At 38.4% G+C, this 27981-nt stretch overlaps 2 protein-coding genes across 4 annotated transcripts in view; both read right to left on the bottom strand.

The window, feature by feature from the left end:
• Positions 1-15342, bottom strand: part of GUCY1B1 (guanylate cyclase 1 soluble subunit beta 1) — a 42242-nt gene extending 26900 nt beyond the window's left edge. The window contains exons 1-2 of the mRNA XM_059469937.1: positions 15299-15342; positions 14953-15026 (exon numbers count right to left, since the gene is read on the bottom strand). Coding sequence (XP_059325920.1) covers positions 14953-15026; positions 15299-15301 — 77 coding nt within the window. The 5' untranslated portion in view covers positions 15302-15342. The remainder of the gene's footprint in view (positions 1-14952; positions 15027-15298) is intronic.
• A 6278-nt stretch (positions 15343-21620) lies between these two features.
• The window catches only part of GUCY1A1 (guanylate cyclase 1 soluble subunit alpha 1), a 35913-nt gene continuing 29552 nt past the window's right edge, over positions 21621-27981 (bottom strand). For all 3 annotated transcript variants that reach the window (XM_059469848.1, XM_059469849.1, XM_059469847.1), the window contains 4 exons: positions 27123-27608; positions 26460-26603; positions 24462-24616; positions 21621-23289 (listed from right to left, as the gene is read on the bottom strand). In XM_059469848.1, the coding sequence (XP_059325831.1) occupies positions 23088-23289; positions 24462-24616; positions 26460-26603; positions 27123-27608 (987 nt within the window). In that variant the 3' untranslated portion in view covers positions 21621-23087. The remainder of the gene's footprint in view (positions 23290-24461; positions 24617-26459; positions 26604-27122; positions 27609-27981) is intronic.

Here is a 27981-nt window from a genome sequence, read left to right as displayed (position 1 = left end):
GCACAGGAGCCAGGGCACTGGTGCTGCAGGAGTGCTGAGTCCCAGCTCCTGGAGCACCTCCATGGGCAGGCAGAGCCCAGGACACTGAAGAGGCAGCTCCCATGGGGCTGGTCCTGCTGTGCACAGAGCATGCCAATGGACATGGCCCTGGCTCTGCCTAGTTTCATGTATAGCAGAATTCTGCATTCGCTCTTATGCCCTTGCACATTTTTCTTCAGCAAATGAGGAGATGTGCAGAGAGGCCTGCTGTGTTCTCTGATGAAGTCGTGCCCTGTTTGTTGAAGTCCTCATCTGGAAAATGAGCACAGCCTCCTTTCTCAGTGTGCTTTTTAAAATAGGTGCTCACTTCCTGTGGTGTTGCCTACCATGACTCTCTATAGAGAGATAGTGTGCTTTGCAGAAATAATGATGAAGTGAGACATTTGTAAGTACTCATGCTCTAATTGATGTACTTAGAATATATTTTGGCTCAGCAAAACTAATATGATCACAGCATCATTACTATATTTGCAGGTGGAGGGTCACAGCTACCTCATTAAAAAGAAATTATACCCTTTCATCTAAATGTATCTCTATGCTGCAGTCCATTTCAGGAAGTCAAAAGAAAGGCAAAGAGACAGGAAAGCCTTGAAGTGAATTACTGAATCACATCTTGCATCACACCAAAAAAAAACCCAATCAGTATACAATGTTGCTCTTTAGAAAAATACCCTCACAATTAGAAAAACTATAAAAAAGGCAGATTATGAGGTAGGTTCTTAAAAAATTCTAAGGACAATCAAGACATTCCTCAACTTGGTAGTAGTATAATTATTTTTCTAATGTACAAATTAAAGAGGACAGTGAGTAAACAATTATTTACTAGTACCATGGTAATGAAGAGCTTTTACCAGAGTATGACTGGTAAATTGAGTAAATACAAAGAAATGCTCTTTGAGATATGGCTCAAGCCTACAGAGCCAGTATTTCTAACTTCTGAATTTTTCTGGGTCACCAGAGGAATTATAAAGACCTATAAAAAGTAGAATTCTAAATCTACTATGTAAAATCCTGCATCCCCTCTATATCAAACAATTTCTCTCCATTATCATAACATAATCACCCATAAATTAAAATCAAATTATTTGACTGTAACTCAGGTTTTAATTTCCTAAAATGGTGTAATTGATTTTAAAAGTAAATTAATACAAAATAATAATGCCTGCAGAACAATTCAAGCACTTACAGATGTAGTGGAATTATCCATCCATAGAAATAGAAACATCTCCTGAGGTACTCAAAGGGAAGAGGTCTGAGAATTAAGTACTCTGGTTGATCTTAAAACTGCTAGATGGCAAATGGTACTGCTGGGAAGGACTGATTCCCATGTCATATGGCAGTATTTTATTGAATTAAGTGAAATGACTTGTCATCTAACCCTCCAGTTTGTAATCATCAGTCTTTGGTAATCTGTTCACTTAATGGATATCTGGAACCCATTATTTTCTTATTCCTCTTCATCTTCCTTTAATCTTGCTCCTCACATTCTTCCCACTGTCCAAAAATTACACAACACTGTTTTCATATTATTTTAAAAATATATAAAAATATATTCTTTATTATTACCAGAAGTATTGAAACTGTTACTTGACATAATCATTTTTATACTCACTCCAAGAATGATGAACTGAACACAAGCTAAGCAATTTCCTAAAGAAAAATGACAAGGTTATAGGGGAGGTGTGACTAAATATACCTCATCATTCCACCTAAAAGAAACATCATTCTCTATCCAATGACATGAAAAATATTATAATAACCTTAATTAAGCAGGCTCTTAAGCAGGAAGAGAGGTGGGAAATGATGTCTTGAAACATGAGATCAATCAGGGACAGGAAGGTAAAGTTTACAACTCCTAAGAACAGAACTGAAATGAATATGAGAAAAGAAAGCCATCTTGATTTTTTGGTTCTCATAACATGGTCTGTAACAAGCCAGCTACAGTTCGGAGGGATGTTTGCAAAGGGTGAACAAACTTTCCCACATCTCTGATACATGCTGTGCTTTCTTTTAGTCTCTCTGATCTGAGCCAAACCACAAAGGATAATACACACATCTGGAAAAGCAATGAACATCCTCAAAAATACTGCATACTTACACAGTTCAGTAGACACAGCTTTTCTGTGTGAGAATTTTCTCTATGAAAAATTGACCCAGTTTGATGTTGGTATCTCTTTCAAAACTTCTTGCATTTTTTTCCAACTACATTGACTGGAACTTTTCCTGTTTACTTCTCTGTGCCAAGCCATGCTTCTTTTTTTCTTATTTTATTTGTCTTTAGTTTACTTTGTCAAAGTTTTTCTTCAACATTTGCGATTTCTCTGAGACACCACTTTTTAAAATCACCCCTGGTTGTTTCAGTTATTTCATTCTATTCCATTTAATTATTTTAACTATTTTTTTCCTAGTTTACTCTAGATGCTTTGGATCACTCAGCAGCCATCTTCTCTGTAGCCTTACTGATGTATTTCCCACTAAAAATATTTTTAAGTTGAGCAAAATTTTCTAGAAAATTTGTCAAAGTAAATATTTACTCCTGCAGGGGATTACACTTCTTAGTTACTTCTCATGCAGGAAAAAATTTCTTTGCTTGTTCTATAAATATGGCAAGTATCATGACAATGGCTAATCAAAGACCATGTCAAAAGATAAACTGCCTTTTTAAGATGCATAGTTGAAAATTATTAAATTTCAGAACTTTCTTGTTCCATTCCAAGTCCATTCCTTCATATTCTGAGATCTGTTGTGCTGGGGCATCCCAGCAATTTAGATACATGTTGAGCTGAAATAAAATTCAGTTAGACATCTGTTTTTCTGTATTATTTTTCTGCTAGATGAATTTCCCTGTCTGCTCCATCACCTTTTCACAGAAGTTGCTCTGCATACAGACCACACATAGGCACAGTGATTGTGGACAGGCTTGTGAAACCTTTCTGCTTCCCTCAGTAATCTAACAGCAGTGAGAGCTTCCAAAAGTCTTTCTCTCTGAAACACTACTCTTAAGACTATATGTGATGGGAAAATGCTGCTGTGAGTTTATCCAAAATGGCCACTGCAAAGTGAAAGCAATCCTACTTTTTCAGAGGCACTGGTCCTTCAGCAAGGCTTCAAAACAGCAGGGCCTCTAAAGAACTTGTGTGAGAGAGCATCACAGCCATCAGCACCAGAGGCTGACCGTGCCCAACCTCCAGCAGCCCAGGACACAGGGCAGTGTCATTCAGGTGGACACCTCAAATTGTTTCCCCAAGGCTGCAGTTTTCACATTTAATTACCTGACCCTACCTGATTTCTCAAAGCTGCCTGCACTTACACTAAGGAAATGGTTTTATAACACGGGTGAGAGGAAGAAATATATGATAGTGTCATAATTAGAATTAATGTTAAGAGTGAGGCTGCTTTTTCAGCTTTGCAGAGCTGCTGTGGTCAGCTGTCCATAACCTGTAATTCCTTACATTTGTATTTGGCTGACCACATTTTAGAGAAAACTTCACAATCCATAGCTTTACAAAAAAACTGTAGCATTTCCCTTGAAATGTTTTGCTGCAATCTTAAGTTACAGTTTTTGACCAGATAAAATTGTGGGAGGAAATTAGCATAGTTCTAATGTTTTCTGCAGACTGTGGTGTTTGATCACAAAGACATTAACAGCAATAACATGTTGGTAGCTTTCTTAAGAACTTGACTGGAAATGAGCCAAAAGCAACAAGCTCTGGCAAATTCCCAAGCCCGGCTTATTTCTTTAGTGAAGAAGCAGAATTACAGTAGCAAACTCCTAACTTTTATATGGCTGCTCTTTCAAAATAAGTTTCAAGTCAAATAGAACAGAATTTACAATTAATGTCTCATTTACATTTATAGAGACAAAAGTGTAGGGTTTGCTCCCCTATAAATTTATGTTCAAAATGTTGAAATACCCCAGGATTTTAATGCTCTTCCCAAACTGATTCCTGTCACACGAGACGGGATATTTCATGTTCAAAACTTACATCCTATGACATGCCTGCCCTAACTTCTACAGTCTGGCAGCCCTTTTATTTACTCTAGACTAATTCTGAATGATTACTCAGAGCTATTTCAATTGTGGGAAACAAAGATTCCAGCACAGACTTTTCTAAAATGCTTTTGTTTTCCTCCAGAATGTTTCTATTATCCAGGTTAATGTGAGGCAGTTTACTTGGGCAAGAGAAGAACCTTAACCATTGCACCATGGAAAATAACAGCTATACAGAGGCTATTTTTCACATAAAGATTTGGCCTTGAAATCAGTGGAAAAATTCCTATTGAATAGACCAAAGCAAGATCAAGTCTTAAAGCAGCCTTTCCTCCATCAGTCATGCTAACACCCCCAAAAATTCAGCAGCACAGAACAGCATTGCAGGTGATACATCTGTGTACAATGGTCTCTTTGAAAATCTTCCCCATTGTGCAACTAGTTTAGTATTTGTAAACACACTACTAATGTTCAAAGGTGATGTTAATAATTCACAGAAATGGCTGAAATGCTATGTGTGGACAAGCATTCTGAGAAGAACTATTCCTAAAATCAGAACAGATGCTGCACTTCAGATGTTTAAACCATAGGATGCACGCATTTTTATATCTCAAGAGGTTTGATGTAGAAAGGGTTTCTTTTGCCATTTTTGGAGATTTTACAGACAACACAGCTGGGCAAGATGTCACATCTGCCTGGTCTTACTTATACATAGTCCATTCTGCACAAGGTGAGTTTTAATGTAGTTTTGCAGTCAGACTGTAGTATTTAAAGTGAATTTGCATAAATCATACTCAGGAAGACTGCTGCTGACAACACTTTTTTTTCCTGTGAAGTCATACTTGCTATCCTGCCTCTGTAACCAGTCAAAAAGGTGAAATCTTAAGAAATTCTTAAAGAAGAAGAACCCTTTCCATTTGCATGAGGCAAGTATTGACAAATATGTGGTAGAAGACTGTATGAACAATTATTTTGCATCCTGAAGATGCATAGGCTTTCTGTGATATAACATTATTGCTTAGAAGCTGCTGGTGTCACTTTAAGAGATCATCCAGTGTCCCAAAAGCTCAACTGGATCTCTTCCTACCAAAACTCAGCCCAGAGTGTGTGCACTGGGTGTGTCACCTTGAACACACCAAAAACAGCAGCTAGTTCCAAGACCACCTCCAGGACTTCTTCCATGATACATATTGTTTCTGCTGGGACTTTTGCCACCATTGTGCTTCAGTATTCTTGGTGTACCAAGGATGGAAAAGTGCTCGTTAAATTGAAGAGATCGGTCAAAACAATCTTAATGACAAAATAACTCCAGTGCACTTAGAAAGCCAGCATGGTTCTGATCTCACTGATAGGAGCAAGTCAAGTTTAATTCCGTTCCAAGAGTAGCACTCTTAAACAGGATTACATGGGTCAGACCCAAAGATGGTATCTGTGAACCCAGAATCATTGCCTTTGCATCTCATTTACATTAAAATGGCAAACTCACTGCTCATATTACTTCACAGACAGTTGTTTTTTCAAACTGTTTTGGGTCTTTTTTTCATGTATTTCACAAAGACGCTTTACAAAAGTTATTAAAAATATTCAGCCCCTATTCTGAAAAGGAAAAAAAGAAAACAGGCTTGTACATGTTTTGGATGGTCCAAGGATATTTTAAACTACCCAGCTGGGAAGAACATAAATTATATTAAGTTACAAGATTAAATAAAAATGGGAATCTGTCCAGGAAAATGATGTTCTGGGTAAAATAAATAGGTGTATTTATAGACTTCACAGTTCTGAGCTATTTCCCAGTTTTACAGGCTGGATACGGGAGTGTTTAATGTAGGTTTTCAAAACAAGATAATACTAGAAGATACAGTTAACAAAAGTACAAGTTCCTTGCTGCTACTACAAACACTAAAAATATTATTAAAAATATAAAGCCAGTATTATTTTGCTTCCTTTTACGTAAGTGGAATAAAAAGAATGGTATTTACAAAATACTCCTTCGTGCATTTCATTAACAAGAGTGAATGATGTGTTTATAACACCTGTTATCCTGGCACATCTAAAAGCACTTAATTCTGGGAAAACTGCAAAGTACCTGAGAGATTCTGGAAGAACACACACACCAAGTTTCATAACATGCCAGTATTTCATTTTAGCCAGCCCTTTCCCAGAGGAATTAAATAATTTGGCATCCACTGAGTTTAACTCCTGACCTTCAAGCAGGTCCTTCCGCTGTGAGGAACTGAAATAGCAGGAATTATAGTGTTCTGACCCTATGAAGCTTGCAAGTATTGACCTCCCTACCCATGAAGAATCATCTAGTCAGAACCACTTAAAAAAATATTAAAATACTGATTAGAACTTTGGAATAGTATGAAACAAGGACTTTAAAACAGAAACAAAAATAAATGTTGCTTTCTGGATAAAACCTCAATAATGTTAAAAGGGGTATGGATTAAAAATAATCATCTACTGTCATTTCACCACTAATGGCTTTCCAAAGTGTCCTTCTCATATCTATTTGTAGGAAATCTGTATTTTTTCAAAATTGTTGAGATTGATCGAACAGAACATTGCCTTCAGCACTGGGTAAACCCACATGGTACTGAAAGAGGCAGCAAAACCTCCATTTTCTTGCTTTTTAACAGACCACTGCAATTATTTACAAGTGAAAACAACATGATCCAAAATAAGAATGGATTCACAATCTAAACTATAGTGAAACAGTCAATTTCTTCCACCAGCGTGCATTGTGACAAGAGAGTTAAAATAATTAACACAGGATGTCTGCAACACTTGAGCATGAAAGAACCAGTAAGTTCAAGTAAATTGTAAAGCACAGTAATTAGTTGTGGGCTGGGAAAGGGAAATATTGAGCAAGCTCCCAGCAGTTCAACAAAGAAGGAAAGAGGATTCACAGGGACTGACTGCCCCCACTGCAGCACACGGGTATGAATGTGGGTCTACATGGTATACTCCATAACTCACCTGGTCACCACCCAGAATTCTACAGTTCCTGGGGGGAGAAGTACAGAAGAAAGGAACAGGAAAGGCAACATTTTGATGGGAGAAATCCCAAAGGCTTTAATAGGATAAATAAAAAGGCTTTAATAGGATAAAATAAAATTGAAGTCTGAGACACACCAACACCTACACCTAGAAATTTACAAGGAGGTTTGCACTGAGGTTCTCCTGCAAATCAACCCCTTGACAAGAAATACCAAAGAGAACTGGAAGGCTTTGTCACTTGCTTCCACTACAGATGATTACTAACTGAAGTGCCCCAGTCACATTTTGTACAGATATTTGATTCTTATTTGCTGTTTAGTTTGCATTTTTATTGCATTTTTATTGCCCAGGCCACATGGTGATTATGTAGACTTAATATGCACATACACATACACATCAATATTTATTTGCTTATGTACCTAGAGACACAAATAGATTTTCTCCAAAAATTTTACATTCTAAGCTGTTGATTATCCAACTTCTCCGCCACCAGAAGTGATGCTGTTATCACTGCAGACAGACTGTTACAGACTATGGCACTGCTTTACATGCTTTCTAAAGGGCTGCCCTATATATAGAAACTACAGTCAGCTCAAAACTGGAAAAACACTTTCCAGAACAATTACAAAGAAATAAAACACATCTCATAAAGAGCCTTAAGCATCTGGTGAATTTTTCTTTGCAGTTTAGTGAAAGCAGAAAAGATGGACTCGGGCGCACTCAGCACCATGAGAGCAGCTTGCTCCAAGCAACATTTCCCTGCCTGTTCCCAGGCCTGTGTGACACAGCACCCCACCCACACCCAGGAGCCCACAAAAGCTGCTCCTTTTCCTGCAGGCCTCCAGCTCCCTCAGTACTGAGGCTACATCTGTTGCAGACATTTCTCCACAGAAATCCTTTCTTTCGGATTTTTGTGTCTTCTGGAGGACAGAGGCCTCAGAAGAGAAGGTAAACAATTATTATCAGCTGCTGTGGCATGTAATGGGATGCACCTTGATTGGCTCATTTTCTTTGTTTATAATTAAGGGCCAATCACAAAGTGTAAGCCAGGGACTCAGTCCTTGAACACAACTTTGTTATAGATTCTTTGCTATCGATCGATTCTTAGCCTAGCCTAGCTGCTCTGCAAACCTCTCTCTATATTCTATTAGTATAGTAATAATGTATTATATATAATATCTTAATAAATCAAGCCTTCTGATTCAAGAAACAAGATTCACCGTCTCTCTATCACCAGCAGCGCCCACTCAGGCACGGTAATACTACATCCTACTCCACTAATGCATAACTATTCTGTGTTTTGTTTTATCCCATTCCTCAATGTATAATCTCAGACTTGATTTACAGCAGTTTTCAAATCCAGTTCTGAAGAGAGAATTATTCCTTTCTCATAAGTTTTCCTGTGGAATTGATCTCCACTAATTGCATGCAGAAGCATTAATTAGGTCTCCAACAATCTCATGAGGCCAATTATACCATTTCCATTTAAAACAGGCAAGAACACCGCAGATCAAAAAGGTTTAATTCACTTCGGGTGCCCAGTATGTGATCAATGGTTCTGTTTTTTTAAGATGCTAAGCACTTTTTATGTTTAAAACACAACATTCATGGACTTTACAGCCTACCACCATCAGCCCTACAAAGTATCTAAATTCCCACTAATTTTAAAAGCTTGCTATTGCAACGTAAAAGAGATTTTCACTAGAGCTGTTGTGCATATTTTCCTAGGTTTCTGAAAAGCAAACTACACTATAGTAGGAGCTATTACTACACCTGAACACTGTGCTAAGCAATAGCAGTAGGTCAAAATCTTAATTCTCACAGGATTTGTCAAGAAATACAAGTTGTGTTTTGATATAATATTAAAAAGAAAAAAAAATCTCTGACAAAGTGACATTTTGAACACAGCATAGAGACATAGAAAGCCAAGCTAAGGCCTTCACTCTGCAACTAAAGAAGGTTTTTATTATTTGCTTTGTTTAAGTAGTATAAAAATGGGCAATTTTTGCTGTGAGAAATTCCCACAAAACAATGCAATCCAAGTCCATCTCCTGTAAAAAAAGTATAAAATATTTTTTCCGAGGCATTTAATATTCATTTTATATTATTTATTTTTATTATTTACTATTTTAGAATTGCAAATTCTATATATATTACAAATATATTTAATCAGAACAGCACATCCTGTCAATGAGTTCCTAATTACCTAAATGCTAGGGAAATCAGTGGAGTACCATTTTTAGATAGGTAAATTAACAAAAGCATCTACCTTTCCTGACTTAAGCAGGCAACTTACAACACTACTCATAAACCTAACTGCTAAGAATGCCTTTGAAAATTTATCCCATAATATGCACTCTTAAACCACCTACATTTCACTGCAAAAGCCACACCAAGTCACTACAGTCTGACCTATGTTAACCTTCACCAATGGGATGTGGAAGTTTCTGTCTGTTTAGTTTTCATTTTCAGGCCCTGCAGTTTCTTTCACTTCCCCAAATGGTACAGCTTCTCCTTCACCTGAACCCAATTTGAAACTGAGCAGTTTTCCACTTTCCTTTTCCACATTACACCAGGCCAATTACTCAATCCTCAGTGTTTCACCATTTTAACCATAACAGGAGATTTACAGGAAAAAAAAGCTTTTAAGAGACTGGAGCCTTGGTAGGTGATAATCTGTGAAACTTGGGGAATGAGTTTCCTTCCTCCTAGGAGAAGCAATTGGCTTTTGCTCTTCCATAGTGTGCACTTCCAGACCACTGGGTCCCTGCAGAGTCTGTGCTGGCCAGAAGGCTCCCCAGACCTGCAGTCTTGGCATTTAACAGTGTGGAGAGCACATGCCATCCCAACCCCTCCAAAGGACAAAGCAGGGCAAAGGCAGGAGCAGAGGCCTTAATTCTACATTAAGCACCAGGGATGTAAGACTATTGCTTGATTTATATATCCCTATGCTAAGTACAGACAGCAAAGGGGCAAAAATTGCCGATTTTTCTACTGTGTAAGTTTCAACACTTCTTCAGAACCAAAATTAAAAGTGTTTTCACCTCTATGTAGCTACTTTTAGTAAACACTGAGTTTCAACTTCCAGTGGAAAAACTTCTAGTTTTTCCACACTACACATTTTTGTGGGAACTTCTACCATAAAAACAGATGAAGATGAAGGAAGATGAAGGAAGATGAAGGAAGATGAAGGAAGATGAAGGAAGATGAAGACTGTGGTCGACTGGTTGTGCCATTTCATTTCCCAAGTCCTGATATTTCATATACCTGTGTGGGGAAAATATTAATTTACTCTACAGGCTTGTAATGAAGCATTTTAATGCATTTCTTTATTAGATTTTTCAGTTCTCATTCATTTTCTTGGCAGTATGTTGGAAAGTATCACAATTTGAGCATCTAACCTGGCCTCAATTCAGATTTAGGAGCCCGTGGGAAAATCCTCTATTCATTTAATCAAACACAGAGGAATAGTGTTGGGAAACGCAGGAAAAAAGACTCTGTACATATTCCCTGCTGACAGCATTGCTCTAGCTCCCACACATTGACCTGGAGCTGTTTCAAGAAGACATCCCTGTCAATGCTTGTCACACAATTAAACCCTTAGAACTGCCGAATGGAGTGATCAGAATTTCACATATATTGGCTGTTCAGCTCAGCCATAAGTGATACCTGTTGTTCAGATTTTATGGTAGAGGCCTCTTTCAAAAATGTACTATCACACACCATAAAAACATGCCTGCCATAGAAACATACTAGGGAATACAATTTCTTAAGCCCTGGAAATTTTCATTTATTTTGACAATGTGAGTAATCTCTCTGCATCGTTTTGGACAGGTACATGGACAGTAATTCCATGTGCACTACTTACAATTGTGTGCACACACTACCACACCACCCAGCAGTACAAATTTGGCCTTAAACAGACATGAGCCACAATTGCATGTATGTGGGAAAGGCCAGGCCTGACAACTTGGAGTTTATGTTGGCTGCAGAGGGCTTGAAGATATCTAATGCCAAAGGAATCTTGAGAACCACCCTGAGAACCAGCCATTACAACTGTGGCACACAGTCTAAACCAGCCCTCTGCATGGAACAAGTACAAAATAAAGGAGTCACAAGAGGTTTTCTCTTAAGCATGGAAGGAACAAATGAAAACTGTTTTCTCAGCAACAGTGTGGTTAACAGCTCTAGGCTAACTGTTGATTTACTAGTAACTCATCCTTACTTTCCACCAAGGAACTTCTGCTACTGCACAATTCAGAAGCTACAGGAGGACTGTCCTCTCACTCCCTGTTGCTCATCCAGCTTTGCTGGATAAATCCTCTAATGATTCTAGGGCTTAATAACAAAACCCCTGTTTATTAGTTCAAATTCTTAATTCTGCAAGTGGCAGTCAGAGAAAACCCTAAGGAGAAGCAAAATTTTGAGACTCTGCTGTTGGAAAATGAGTAAAGTCATCATAAATCAAGATTAACTTTCATTACTTACATGCCAGCTTTCTTAGTCTTATTTTAAATTCAACCTATTTGGGATCCAGAATGCTGGTTCAGAAATAGAAGGCTTTGAACCATTTTGTGTGTCAAGCATTTTAATTCTAGTTCTTTAGGAAAGTCAAGCCCTGTATCAAAGTATATACTGTAATTTTTCCATTAACTTAGTTAGCCTTTTATATGATGTGTAAAAGAATATTTTGTTCAGTTATGCTTTTTTTTTTTTAAGTGGGTGAAAATAACATGGAGAACTTTCTATCTAACTAACTTTCCCAAGAATTCCACTCTGGGTCATTAAAAACCAGTGAATCTTTTTCTGATGAGATCATGGTTTTACAATAATGCTGAAAAATGAAAAAAATATCAGACACAGAGACTTGAAATCATCATGCTAACTCAGGTAACAGTAAGTGATGGCACTGAAAACACCACTCTTGTAAGAGCATCAAATTCAACCGTTTGGGTATCCAAATTCTCTATGTAAGAACTTCATTCAACACCTCTTTTGACTGAACAAGCTACGAAAGAGTTTCCATGTGTCAGATGGAGAATACCCTTTCAATTCAGCATTTAACTTTCTAAAATTCACTTTATTTGAAGAATGACCATATTTCATTAGTTCAGTTTATTTAGTTTCATGTTTTCTTTCCCCTTCTATCAACACTAAGTACAAATTCACCTGTTGGCATTTCAGAATCACTCAGCAATCATAACCCACCACTCTGCAGTGCTGATTCACATCTTCTGTGCTGACTTCAGAGAGAACAAAATGGCAGTATGTGACCAACTCAATATTGAAAAAAAAACCAAAAAAGTTTAGATAAGAAATGTACTGAACTACCCAGAGGTCTCTTTATTTCACAAAAATGCTGAAGTTCTATTGCAAATTCAAGCTTACTAACAGTGAAAAGTTCCTCTTGGGTTTTTTTGAAACAGCCAAGGACTGTTGACTTCAATAATTATTTCTCCAGTCATCTGTGATTCAACTGATCCAATTCAGCATGCCACAACCCTGTTCTGTACTTTCTTGCTGTTTCCTAAATGATTAACAGTTCTAACAAAAAAAAGCCTTTGCAAGAAGTTTGCATTATCTTATAAAAGGTAAAACATCCAAGTTTTTCATCAACATCCCTTGGCTACGAGCTGACACTACCATTCCCTAAATCAGAGGCACCAGAATGTGTTCCAGGGAGGGTTGGCTTACTGGTTTCTGAACTCTGGATACACAACTGAGAAATCCTGCTGAATAAATACCCCATGGTGACCAATTCCACACAAGGAGCTATGGCAGCTGCTGCAAATGCATTGGCTCCTTCTTGGGGATCACATTCCAATTTTCTGCTGGGTGGTGTCGTGCTGGTTTCCTTCCAGAGAGCCATCTTCTTGTGAGCTAACAGCAGAGCCTACCTGCTGGGCTGCCACAAGACACAAATGTTTCTCACTTGAAAAGCAGAAACAGGAGGTACCAGCTTCCTGAATTATCACAGCTGACCTTAGAAAAGTATTTTGTATATTTCTATTAGACTTCTCCAAAATGTTATATGAGTAATATTCTTCATGGGCTTTAGTTATCTACAGTATTCCATCAGGTGTTTCCAAAATCTAAAGAGACAGGACGCATCAGGGATTATGGCTGTGCTCTGGCAGTCTGCAGTACGGTCTCATGCTAGAAGATGAAACTCTGTATCTTCTCTGATGGATTGATCTTAAATACAAATACATATTCAGTGAGTAATCTGGACAATAAGTGGTTCATGATACTTAAAGGCATCTTGGTAAGGGATGCCATGGCAAGAAAGAGTGAACATCATATTTTATACATATTTTTCTTCTATTTATTTATTTTAATTTTCATGGGAAATTATGCACGTGTCACTATTTTATCACCTCCTAATTAATATATGTCATTTTAAAAAATCAAAAATTTTCAGGAATTCAAAGTAGATCACTGTGTTTAGAAACGTTTAGTATGTAAGGAAAATAAATGTCTTACTTATAGCACAAAACTCTGTGGCACACACTAAAAGTTCATCTGTGCTATGCACAGAACTGTATTTGCAAACAGTAGTTTACAGAATACCTGTCAGGGATCAATAGAACAATGAATGCCTGCTGAACCACAACTGTGGACTCACCTCTGGTCATTTTAAAGACTTGGCTAGACAAAAGTCATAGCTGAGCCCTGATCTAGTGCCGGTGCCAATCCAGGCTGGAACAGAAACTGGACTAGATGACCTCCAGAGGCCCCTTCCAGAGAACATTTCTATGATTCTCTGATTTCATGGTACTGTGCAAGGTTACCACACTCTTAACAAATGATTTTATGAAAAAAAATATGTCATGGTAACAAAAATATCACAATCAAAACTGGCCTTTTGAATTGTATTAAGACAACAGCAATATATTATAAAATCAACATCAACACTGACATATTAAAATAAAAGCAACAGAGGCATATAGTAGGGGTCCAGCTGAAAGAGAAGCACTTTCTTCAAGTTGGATAATCGACTTCTGCCTTCTTAAGAGATCATATTAAACCATTTCTTCTGACCACATGTTGCCTAAAGCCTGATGAAGTAAGCCTACAATTCTGTAAGCTTTTTACAACCTTTCAAAGAATTTTGTTGTAGTTTTGCCCAGTGGTTCGTACTACTATTTTTAAGGTAAACAGAATTTTGTTTGCACACTCATTTAAAACTTTTAGTGCAAGCTCACAACTGATCAAAGGTTTAAAGTGAAGGCAGTCAGCTCCTTAGAAAAACATTACACTACCAGAAAACCAAGGGTTGGGCTCAAGAAACCAGGTTCAAGAAATGAAGCCAAAAACCATTCTTCTACCTACATCCTTACATATGTACATCCTCTTAAATAATCAGTGACTGTTTTGATTTCGAGCTGAGGACATTACCAAAACCCGACACTATTTTCACACAGTGTTTATTAAACAAACACTGTATCTTAGTTCCTTCAGGGATGCAGAGGGATGCAACTGTTGCACGGTTCACCTGGTGGCCTGATGCCAGGACAGCACTTCGGCCACATACTCCTTATCTGAGGGAACCGGGGGCTCACTGCCATCCCCGCTGCGGCTCCTGGGCACCGGGAAAGATGGATCGAGGCGGGTCTTGGAGGCGTTAAGGGAGGCCGTGAGCGGGACGAGGTGCGGCAGGAGCCGCGCTGGTTTGTCACGGCTGGGAGCCGCGTCCTGGGCGCCGCTGCCGGCCCGCGGAGCTGCGGGTGCCGCTGCCAGCCCCTGCGGCCCGCAGACCGCCCGGCACGGCACACGGAGCGCTGGTACCCGGTACCCGGCACACGGAGCGCTGATACCCGGTACCCGGCCCGGCTCCCGGCCCTGCGCGCCCCCGCGGACGGGCGCGCACACAGACGCGCATCCACAGACAGACACACGGACGGACGCGCACAGACACTTACTTGATGTCCTCCCAGACGGCGGGGCCGTAGTTGCGGATGACGAGCAGCTCCAGGGCGTGATTGACGAAGCCGTACTGCGGGACAGGACGAGGCGGCGGCACGGTCAGGCCCCGGGCGGCAGGGGAGCCCCTTCCCCCGCCGCGCAGCATCCCACCCCACCCTGCCCATCACCCCGCCGGGAAGCGACCGCACCGAAACATCACCCATCTCCCCCAAAACAAAGCTATGGCGCCCGGCTGCCCGCTTCCCAAGGGGATTCAGCCCCCTCCCTCCCTCCGCGGGCCCGGTGCCGGCAGAGCGGACGCGGCCCGGCCCCGGGCAGGGCGGGCGGCCCGGCGGAGCTCACCATGGTGCCGCCGCCGCCGCCGCCGCCAGCAGAGGATGGGCCCGGCCGCCTCACCGCCTCCCCCGGCCGCCGCAGCCCCGAGTGGCACTCGCCGGCAGCCAATGGCGAGCGCGACCGCTGCCCGAGGGGCCAATGGCGGTCGCGGCCGCCGCGCTTTCCGCCAATCAGAGGCGGAGGCGGGGCCGCGGGAGCCGAGGGCCGCGCGGGGGCCGCGGCCGGCGCCGCCCGGGGCTGAGGGGCGGCCGCTGCCCGTGCCCGGCCCGGAGCCGGGGCTCAGCCCGGGTACCGGCTCGTTCCTGCTCGTGCCCATCCTGCGCGTACTGCTTGCGTGGGAACCTGTAGGGCACTTCCCCGTGCAGCGGCTGCCTTCGCAAGAATGCTTCAGTTGTTCCTTGTACCCATGCAAACGCTTAGATTTTAGGGAGAAAAACGTCCCCCCAAAACGGACGAATCTGGGCGACAAAGTGATCCCAGACATTTCTGTTCCTGGGCGTTCATTTCTCAAAGCAGTGAAGTTAAAAGCGTAATGATGAGTGCTTTCAGTAACGGAATTTTTGTGTGTTTTTGAGTCCTTTCAGGTGTCAGTGTTAATAAATACAGTGCTGTATCATTAATCTCCTGAACATGTATTCTTAGACAGTTCTCTAGGTAAGGTATGATCTTTACAACAGGGGTCTTGAGCAGAGACAATATGCCAAAGCCAGTTTGGAAATAACACAGTCCATCATGCTGTCATATACAAGGAATAAAAAAAGATTATACAGCACCATGTATTTTAAAGCCCTTTGTACAATAGAAAGACCTGGCCCCAGTGTGCGAAATAAAAAATCTAAGGAGACCAGTAACTTTAAAAAACTTGTTTAAGAAGAATCACAATATACTAAAAATATAGTTAGTTTATCTAGGAGGACAAGGAGATGAGTACCTAGTGGACTACCAATGTAGTAGCTCTTGGGCAGAAACCTTGCTGCATGAAGCCATAAACACTAGTCAGACCAGATCAATTCTAAATGTAGGTAAAATCACAGAAGTTCAGACCTTAGTAAAATAATGCAAAATAAGTTTAACATTTGAACTGTTCACACAGTTCTTGAAAAAAAAATATGAATCATTGATGTTGGAAGTTCCATGTAAATAAGTTTAAAAATGGCAGCATGTAAAATCTTTTGAAATTTCAACCACTGCCTGATCAACTTTTGAATCTGTGTTAAGAGCTTTTAAAAGTTCTAGTAAGTGAGGACACGAATGGATGGGCATTAGAAATTTAGCAAAATCATCTCAGTAGACATTCCAAGAACAGAAGAAACAAACTCTAGTTTTAGGTTTTGTAGGCATAGTCATCAGTTCTACTTAACACAGTCCAAATCTACTGGGAAAACCAATTTTAGGTTTTTTAAAAGAATGACCAAGAACAAAAGCTTCAGTATAACCAGTTAAAATCATACAAGCAATATGATAATTTTAAGGGAGAAAGAAAATATTTAGATAAATTAACCAAACGGTTCCAAACTACTGGTTGAATATCTCTGTGTAGAAAACCAAATAAAAACTGGAGATGTAAATCTCTAAAAATCTTTTCAATTTCCCGGAAACTGGCAACAAAATAATGTAATAAATCATACTGCTGGAACCAGACCAAAGGCTGTGCTTTGCTGTAGCTAAAGAGGGGTTGGCACCAGTTAACTAAGATTTGAACGTGTCAGGTCACTATCTACTTTTTACGTTTTCGTAGGAAGTGAATTTTGGGAAAATGGGAAAATTCATCCTACCATACAACTGTTGTAGTTACATCTTTGTGTGCCTGCTGCTTGTAATGAAAAGACAACACCTGGGACTTTTGCCCTCCACTGGGGTTGGTCTTCTCCCTCAAGCACTTATAGAACAGTTTTGAGGGTACAAATGTCAAGGAATTCCTGGCAGCACGTCCCAGGCAGGAAACAAGTTGACTGTATGGAGAATAGGTATAAAAAACATTCTTCACAGGTTTCAAGGGAATCCACTTTGTATATGGAGTGAGCCCTCATGCTCATGAAGTATTAGAGAGATTAAATGAAATATTTATAGTTATGGTTTTCAGAGGTGGATTATCTGGTGATTTTGTGTACCTGAGTGACACTTTTTTGAAAGTGCTGACATCTACAAGGGTCAAAATTGCCTGAGATAAATATGAAATTGCCTTTCTTCTGATTTGGTTCAGGCTTGGTAGGTTGCATTTACAGGCTGTTCTTGAGATTAACTCAATAGGATACAAATGGAAGTTCTAGACAAGGTGAGATTTGTAAAATGTGAAGTGAAAATGGCATGGTCAGAGTAAAAGCAGGTAGATTTAGTTTTCTAAAATAGAGGTCTCATTTGGAAGACGCTGAATTAAAGAATTCAACCAAGTGATTTGCTGAGAAGGACTAGCTTCAATTCCAGATACCTGCTCAATCAAGACTGTCTGGAAGTCTTAGGCAAGAAGATCTGCTTTCATCTGAAGGAGAGGCTCAATGTCAATAAGATAAATTATTCCATCATAGCATACAATTAAATTCCCATTTGGTGACCCTCATGCACTAGGTACATGTTATACATGTTTTATTTTAATATGTTTCTTCCTGATTTGAGATGCTGACTTCATCTGGCAATTCTTGGTGAGATTCATGAAAGCAAAAAGTAGCATAAGATCCTTTTATGCTGTGTGAAAGGGCAGCTGCTGAGAGAGTAACATTCAGCTCAATATGGTTTGTGTTAATGCACAAGCACTATAAAACAAAGGAAGTATTTTAATAAGTTGCATTTTTTACTTTGGACTTTGCTTTTACAGTTTATTTTGTTACTGAAGTCCTGAATAAAAAGACTGCCTTATATGGTACTGCTGGATTCCACTTGCTGAAGATGGAGTTATTCTACTGACATGGACTGAACTATAGGTATTTTCTAGTTATGGTCTGAGACCTGACACTTGGAATTGTCATAACAATACTTCTCAGGTGCAGAAACACCCTTGTAAGTTCCCTTCAGCAAGATTCATTATTTCTACTATACCACTATATAGTGTTCTCCTATACAATTCCATTAATTTTTCAGTCCTGGTATTGACAAGCTATGATGAACCAGCCCTAAATATTCCTATGCTGTTCTGTAATGCAGTAAGATGTGTACATTTGAGAAACAGAGAGCTCTATTGCATCCTCCTGTTAGAGGAATGTAATCTTAGCCATGCAGAGTGAACTAATAATATGTATGAATTTTCCCCAACATCATCTGCAACCAGTGGAAAGATTTCTGTTCATTTTCATGTGCTTGTAGTCCAAAACCCCTGGGAATGCCTTTGTCCTTGATACTTCTTTGGCAGGTTTTGTTTGGGCTGAAAAATCAGAAGAGTGGAAATGTTTCTGTGTCTGAATCCAGCTCTTTTCACATCCTTGGGATGCTACTGCATGTATTCTCTCAGTTATTTCCCCACTGTGTGCTGCTGTGCAGGATATGCATTTGCCGTAGTAGAACAAAAAATTGTAATTTCCTACTGCTCAAAAAATGAGAAGCAATTTTAGCACAGATCTTCAAAGGCCATCTTATAACGAGGCTGCAAAGCAATGTGCTCATTTACATTTCTGTTAGGAAACCACTGGCTTGACTTTGCTTTCAGCATCAAAAGTCTGCCGAGGCAGATGAGACACACAACTTTATAAGGTTGTTTACTTCATTTCAGATTCTTTCACAGTTTATTATTTCTTTGACTGGCTTTCCAGATTACATTCCATCCTAAATGCATATTTAACATTCAGATTCTACTGCTTGTGCTCTGAAGAATATGTGTCTTTAAACTGTTACATCTGGCCATAGCAAAGGTTCCAGACTCATCGATTATCTTTCTTCTTTTATTTGTGTTTCAGTATCAGACCAATGGTCACTAACCTAAGACAGTAGCTTTTACTCTCCCTCCATGCTCTGCAGAGGACTGCCAGTGAACATATGCAAATAGGATTGGAAAATTAAAATAAAACCAAAACCAAACAAATCTTATATCTGATTATTTTCTTCCCATGCAGGTGCAAATAGCCACACAATCAGAGGTGGCTTTAGAAGTCTCAAAAGACTGTTATGGCACACACCTTGCAGACTTTAGAGGCAGGAAAGCAAGTCCTAGCTTTCATTTTAGAAAGTTGTATTTGGTTTCTGCCAAGCTGACTTAAGAGAAACTGGAGCAGAGCTTTGAAAGCAACTCAGTACCTTGTACACTCTATGGCAAACAGCCACAAAAGTCTTTGCTGTTGCAGGAAGCAAATCTCCCACCGCTATCGCAGAACAATGGGCAGGCATTAAAAAAAATGTTAGCAGATGGAGTGGCCTGTAGGTTGTAGGATGGGTGGGGTTTGAAAAAGGGTCCCCTTGCCAAGATTCAAGAGCAACTCCCTTAATTCTGATGGCCTTTTGTTGGAAATACTGATTTTGCCCCATGTACTGTTAATTGCAGCTGTTTCTGGAAAGATTGCAAAAGAAAATGACGAGAGAAATAAACTGGGTTTGGGGGAGGTCTCAATTGTGCCTTCACAAGTTTTCCCAGGAAGAAGTAGATCTGTCCCAGGGGCTCAATTATCTGTGCACTTCACTGTTCTGTCAGTTTCCCTGACTCCCTTTGCTCTGGTTTTGCACAGTAGTTCAGAGAGAAGGAAAGCATCAGCTCCACACTAATTGCACTTCCTCTGACACCAGCAATGCAAATTTTTTCTGACATCCCCCTGAAATCTTATCAGGTCATGCCTGAATGAAATAAAATTAATTGAATTCTTTTGGTACAGCTTACAGTTTAGCTATGTCAGTGTTAAGATTCAAAGGACCCACTTTTTATTTCAAGGGCCATTTACACTTCTTTGGCAAAGAAACTGCAGTAATAAAAATGCATCTTCCATCACATAGTGTAAGTGTGAACAGGAATCAGCTACACAGAATCTTCATGAACTAATAAAATAAAATTTCACACGTAACAAAACTGTTTCTGGACATAATACTAAGGTATTTTTATATTCATATAAATAGCATTGCATAGCCTCCAAACATTTTCACAATATCATACACTATACTACAGAAGAGATCAACTTAAAAACAACTCTATTATTTTCTTCCAAAATGTCCAAGTATTGCATCAGCTAAACTGCCTTTCTTCTGTTTATTTCAACAACTTGCTCATTAGCTTTCTGATTCCTTTTGTTCAATTTAAATGAAATGATTAGTTAAAGGTGAAAAGAATATTTTAGATCTAAGTGAAAAGATCAATTCAAATATTTGTCCCTTGTTAAATACATATTTATTCTGAAAAAGAATTTAAACAGAGGAACAGTTTAATTTAGGTCTCTCAGTGAGACCTAAATTCTTAAATTATGTTTAAAGCTAGATGGACTTATGAAGGATTTATTTACAACACGTCTGAACACATGCACCTTTTAAAGCATTTTCATGAATTGTTGTCTTAAATATGTGCCTAAATCCTGTTTACTTCCCTTAGACTCAAGTATGTTGCTTTCTGTGCACACTAAAGCACTTCAGCAGAATTCCTCCTGGAAGGCTGTTACCTAAGGAAGGTTATCAAGAACTGCCATGATGAGCATCCTATCTGATGACAGATTTATATGGAATTTGGCTTTGAGCATGGCCCTCATCCAGTCAGCAATAGTTGTCTTCTAGGAACAAAAGGCAATTCCCTCCTAAATGTAATTCCCATTCGGTCTGTGAAATAAATCCTTTTTATTTATAAGTCTACTTATTTCTTAACCAGGATGGATAGATTCATACTGACCTCAGTAATTTCTGATTTATTAACATAAGCCTACTGAACTGTCAGGAGTCAAATACTCCCCTATATTCTATATCCAGGGGTACCCACACAGCACTGCTAGTAACCTCTGGGTATTTCTCTCAGTAGAACAGAACTATCTGACCAATATAATATTGTAAAGATCAGTTTCCAAGATTTGCATAGTTCTTGTTTCCTTGAAACACTGGGGTCCAAAGTGTGACAAATACATGTGCCTGTATATATGTGTGTGTGTATATATATACATATAAATATACATATATATACATATATGTGCATATATATATATATTTATATATATATAAAACTTTCTGGTTCCATTTTTGTGCCACAGAACTATTTCTAAGCATCTTGGATGGATATAGTAGACCTGAGAAAGGATTTAATGGTTCAAGTTTTGTTCAAATGCTCCTTACAGGAAATCTGAATTGAAATATGTCTTTAAAACATTTTTAATTCTAGTCTCTTTTAAGGTCTTTTCTCAAGATTCTGATGCCACATGTATGAGTTTCTACCAAACACGAGTAGGATTAAATGGTTTATTGAGCTTCAGAATGTACCAGTCAAGATCAGAAAATGAACAAAATTGTATCTTAGTCTAATAAAATTGCTCCCTGTAAATATTAAGAGACCAAAATCTGATTTAGTGGTTTGAAGAGACATTTATGGCTTGATATGCCAAACGCCAGGAGCTGAAGAAGTCATAATAATAATACCTGATACAAATGGGAGTAGTAGTATGTGCATAAGCGATGCAGTTCTCCAGCCTGTAGTTGGGATCAAACTGTACAGCACAGAGGAATTTCTGGGCAGACGGACGTGCTAATCAGAGGCAGAATCCTCAACTCAGAACTCTTAACTAACTCTATTCTGCCAGTTCCACAGGCAAAGCCTTTAGGATTCTCCACTCATATTCCATCAGCCACAACAGAAAAGTTTGTACTGTAGTAGTACTAATCTTTGTAAATGTGCTCAGATGTTTAAAAGCATCTCTTTTCACCTGAAAATTCCCCTGGCAACTTCAGACCGAGTATGTGATGGGCATTTCCATAGCACCTCACACCCACATTGCATCCTCAGATAAGGATCAGAGATTTAAGCTGGTGTGCTTCCATTCCATACAGTCTAACTGGAATTCCATTTCTAAGCAAACATTCCAAAGCATATTTTATTACACTTCTGTTAAAACATTTCAAATTTAATTGACAACAAAAAGAAAACATTTATTGCTGTAATACATAATAACAAGTGGATAGTATTATTTTTAAGTACTTTAAAAACCCTAAGAACTAAAATAGTTTGATGATTACAGAGATGTTAGTATGTGATTATACAGTATTTTAATCTATATTCATTTTATACACAAAATAAAGTTCATGAAACAGTAAGCAGCAACTCTGCTATGCATGTGTATTAGCTACAATTATCAGCCTGATCCAGAAAATGCTGAGCACCCTCATACTTTGACCAGCCAGTGTGAGAAGATGGTCAGCAGCCTTCTAGGATGGGGCCCAAATGATGCACTAGGAGTATGTGATGGCAGTGACATACTTTAATATTTTAATGGACATTTTCTTATGGAATCTCTAAGAAAATACATTTTCATAGTCATTGATAAGCACCAGCTCACAACACTGCATGTGGCTGCATGACTTGCACATTACATTTCCTGACAAACTGCATATACAATACATCTAGAATTCTCAGTATAGAGAGAACTGTAGCACTTACAAATTACCACAGGGAAAATACAGTTTATAGTAGCATTTCCAACAGTGACATTGCAACATTACTTTAGCGATTATGTTCCTTATGCAAAGGAGAAATAAAAAGTAGTCAGTGACATACTTCCTGAAATTTTAATACTGGCTTTCAGGTGTTAACAATCTAAAGTGCTTTCATGTTTCATACAGTTTTAAAAATTTTCAATTTGTACCAAAAAAAAAATCCAAATATTTATAAATTTATTCTATACATTTGTGAATGTACAATTTAGTCTATTCCTGTTTCCTCACCAAAAAAATTGGCATTGCCATCTCCCAAATCTCTCTTTTGAAACCAAGTCTGTGAGTTTGTTCCTTGATTATAAGCATCCAGAAAATAGCAAATTCCAGGGATATCACTTGGAAAATTTGGTGGAAGCTCCTCTCTTGAGCGTGGTGTGAACACAAAACCTGGGTATTCCTTTAATAACCTAAAACAAAAATTAAACATATTGATTAAAATCAACCAGTCACTAAGAACTAAGCAGATATTCAATAACTCTTCATATATGGCAGGGAGAATCCAATTTAATTTTTATAGTTATTTACTGGAAATATAAAAAATAGTGTTTACTTGGTAACCTTGAAAGCCTATTAAAGTGTGCATCAGTGCAAATAACAGTTTCTCCTCTTTTTTTTTTTTTTTGTCTTGGTAATGTTTTGCACATAGGTGCTATGTTTGTTGTAATTTTTTTCAAGAATTATTTAGTGCTAAAAGCTTGCTCACATCCGCACATCAAATGCACCATAATTAGTATTTCAAAGAAGGGAATACTGTGAACCTTATTAAACTATTCAGACCCTCTTATCAATTTTAATATTATTTGCTTTTTCACATGTTGAAACAGAGACTGCTCTCTGTAGGGATAAATGTTGGTTAACTCATACCAAAGCTTTCAAACAATTACTGACATATACAGCAGTTGTGCAAGGTGCCAAAACGTTATGCATGTGTCTTTAGAATTGGTGAATGAATCAAAATTTTAAAAAGACACAAAACAAAAAGGAGGTTAACACCTCATTCAGTAAGAAAAAAAAAAGAAACTCTATAACAACAATAGTTTACCAATTAATCAACATGCCTACTTTTTAGGGGTATGATTCAAAATGATTTTCCATATGAGTGGAATGGAAAAACAATCACTGTTGGCCAGCACTGCTTATGTTGACATACACAAGCACTGGTGATGCTAATGCTCTCTCTGCGTTTTCAGAGTGCATGAGCAAAAGGGTTACTTTCTCTGTGCTCTAATACCTGTGCTGCTTTTTCTAAATCACCTATCCAAAATCATCTTAAGCTTGGCACCATCTATGTCACATAACACATGCTGCAGGGGATGTCAGGAAAGATCCTCTGCCAAGTTCTCTGTCTGATGCTGGATGCAGAACCTTGCCACAAGGCATTATCAGATATGTGGCAGTGGGTACAAGCTAAGTAAGAAAAACAGATCACAGTCCAGGATACACTGAGGGTAGCAGAGCTTCCTTAAAAGTAATAATAATTTATACTTTTGCTTATTTTCCCCAGCCAAAAAAACAACAAGAAGATAACAGACTACTACAGTAACTACTGCAGGTGGACATTTTACATACTGCACTGTACCTGTAAGTTGTTGGGCTGACATTTATTTTTCTAGGTATACTGCAAGATTCAAACTTATTGGCAAGGGTCACATTATTTCCAAAAAGGCAATAACGAGGCATTTTAACCCCAACAACTCCAGCAAAGACAGATCCAGAATGAAGGCCAATACGCATCTTTAAACAAAAGAAAGAAAACAGCACTTTTAGGTAAAATAGAACTGGTAAAGTCAATTTTATAAATTATTCTTCATTAAAAAATATAAAGAAAGAATGAGCTATGAAAATAAACAGGGTTAGCAGAGTCTCCTTAAAATATCTGTACTCTGGTCATTACTGCTCATGGAGAAGGAACTAGCTGAAGTTTATCTTGTTCTGCATTTTTAGTCAATAATCCTACCATATCAAAATGTGAACTGCTGTGAACTTAGCTCATACTCAGATCTTTGACTCTTACTTAACTGCTGCTGGTTTTTTTATGGTTCTTTTTGTTAGGTTTTTTTTCTGAGCTGTGTTCTTTTTCTCATGTGCATTATACATGTGTAGAGGTGTTTTCTTCAGAACAGCATTCTGACTAAATAATGGTATGATGCCAGGAACCTTGTATGTCTACTCTGCATACTACTCTTTACATACCAAGAGAGTATCATACCAGTACGAAGAAGTTGCAGTTCCTAACTTTGAGTGTAAAAGTAGAAAAACCTGCAACAATACCAAAATCCACCCACATTGAAAAGATGGCTGAAATATGTTCATCAAAATGCAAGTCTGATTCAAAGTATGCCATTTGCAGTCACACCGTTTTTTCTTGGCAATTGATATGTAAAATGACAGTAGATTGTGTGACAAATGTATTGCTTTGCACAATATACAATGTTTTCATGAAGCATTTAATTAAAATAGATGCATGCTTTCATTAAAAATATAGTTTCCTTCTTAGAAGCTTCTGGTTAGGTACTTACACAATATTACATTTTATCCTTATTTTAAAATAGTTTCAAAAATGTAGTACTAGCATTTGCATGTAAATTATACACCTGTTATAACATTGTCAGAGTGTTTCCAGATTTTTAAAGTGTAACTTAATTTGATACTGCAAAATACAAAAAGAACAATATTTATTTATAATTCAATACTGCTGTTCTGTGTGATAAATGTGGAGCATATAATCCTCTTAATAACCATTTTCTTTTTCTTGGAATACAAGTATTCCTTAATTTAAAAAAAAAAAAAAAAAAAACAAACCACTAAGCTTTCTGGAGGAACAATGAACAGATAAATGTTAAAAATTAGGAAATGAAAGACATAATGAACTGAGACACCTCTATTAAAAATAACAGGATGGCTATTCCAGGCCATTTGAAGTACATTGAAGGTCCACAACATAATTTTTCATGCACACAGACCTTTCTTTTTCTTTCTCAGTAGGACATAATCCTATATGAAAATTTCAGTACATGTGTAAGTTCTCACTGAAAGGAAGCCATAAATATAATTACCACTGAATTTAACAGTTGCTTTGACAGCATTAACACCATTATCTTATGGTGGTTCGGTATCTGACTGTGAAACAAGAGCAGCAATGGAATCCTCCAAAGCTGTGTGGATTACTACAATCAGAACGTCTTTGGGCATTCATATTCATAGCTTCTGCGTCAAAAGACCTGCAGTCTAATTTGGAAAGAGGATTAGTCATTTCCTTAGAAAAGAGACTATTCCATGCCACTGACAGTTTTATTGCTACTAAGACAAGAACTGCAGCATGTCAGATTGCACCTATTCCCTTCACTGCATTTGTCTTTTAAGTTGATTTTCATATCTCTATTTCACCTTTACCACTCTACAAAACTCTCATCCACAAATCTAAAAAGGTCAGCTTCTCCAGCCACAGTCACTTGATTCCCCAAATTCCCTAAGTTAATGCAATGATGTGAAAATTCCTTGAGACAAAATCCCAGAAAGCAATTAAACAAACAAAAGAGCTCAGTTTAACCAAAGAAAATACAATAAAATATATGACCTTGATTGGCTCTCCATGGGGAGACACCACCTCGTCTGACAGTTCCATCATCTTCAGGGCCATCAGTGCTATTTGAACAGCATGTGTTTCACTTTCTTTGTGCAAGCCTCCAGCAACACAGTAGGCATCTCCAATAGTCTCCACCTAAAACAGACATATTTGTTCCTTACACTTAGATTGTTTGATAAATATAAAAGAACTGCCTAAGTTCTTTCAGTAAGAATTTAGTAAAACATAATTCTTGAGTAAGTCTTAGTTTTCCTGCAAAATTATGTAAGTACTGGACAAATCTTGCAGTATCATGCAAAAGGAAAAATTACACAACTTTTATTTATTGCTGGGCATAATTCTAAAATAGTTTTCCTTTTTCATTTACAGTCAGGCACCCCCAGCTACATTAAACACCTGTTTACTCCAGAGTCACAACACCGTCATTGAAATTAATTTTTAAAATTAACTGTTAAGTTTTGATGGGTTTTTTTTCTTGGCTGAATTAACAGCTGTTTGTGTTCACCATTTTTGTTTGTTTTGTGATTTATTTTGTCTTTCATTTGAAAAAGGTTTATAGCAAAATAATTTTTGGACTTCTGTTATTTTTGTCCCACTTATTCTTAATTTCCTTTCCTGCCCCAGAATCCCAAAGAAAAGCAATGAGTGGTGTACCTTGTAGACATCTAGCTCTCCACATTGGTAATCAAAGCGAGTATAAAGCTCATTAAGCATGGTGATAACCTGCATAGGTGAGCATTGGGAACAGATGGCAGTGAATCCAACAATGTCAGAAAACAGCATTGTGACATTATTAAATTTCTTGGCTTGTACAACTTGTCCCTGCCACAGCTGCTGAGCAACCTCTCCAGGAAAAATTGAAAACAGAAGATCTACAGTCTTCTTCTTCTCCTCTTCAAGTGCTTGATGGGCCTGCTCAAGGGTTGCTTTTAGCTTTCCTAACCTCTTCTTCAGTCCATCCTGGGCTCTGGCCTGCTCTCCTATCAGAACAACATCTCTTAAAGCATTGTGAATGGGAATATCAGAGAGGTACAATCCACGTCCTGTAAAATCTTCTAGTCTGTCCACACAGGGAGATCCCAAGAATAGAATGGCACTGGATTCAAAAATATAGATCATTTGGCCTTTAAGATCCATTACCTGAAACAGTTAAAGAAACAAGAATTCACACAAAACATACAAGGCAATGGTCTAGAAGTGAGAAATTTTAGAGAAAATACACTTCGCTAAAATGTAAGAAAATCAAGACTGGCCCATAATCCTTACATTTTTATTTAGTTGCCTAGAGAAATCATGGGGTGCTGAATCACAGAGCCATCAAGTAAGTTCATTTTTATTTAGTCTTCTGGTACAAGAGGACCCCAACTTAAGGATAAACCCCTAATTATGTCTGAGTATCAGTTTATCTTAGGGAGAAAAGAAAACTGAAAAGAATAATTTTGCGTATTATCAGCAATTGAAAAAATGTGCTACTATAGTGGCCTCTGAATTTCTACTAATAACTGGTTCATGC

Source organism: Ammospiza nelsoni, chromosome 4, assembly GCF_027579445.1.
Source record: "Ammospiza nelsoni isolate bAmmNel1 chromosome 4, bAmmNel1.pri, whole genome shotgun sequence".
Taxonomy (NCBI): Eukaryota; Metazoa; Chordata; class Aves; order Passeriformes; family Passerellidae; genus Ammospiza; species Ammospiza nelsoni.
This window is presented reverse-complemented; position numbering and strand designations above follow the sequence as displayed.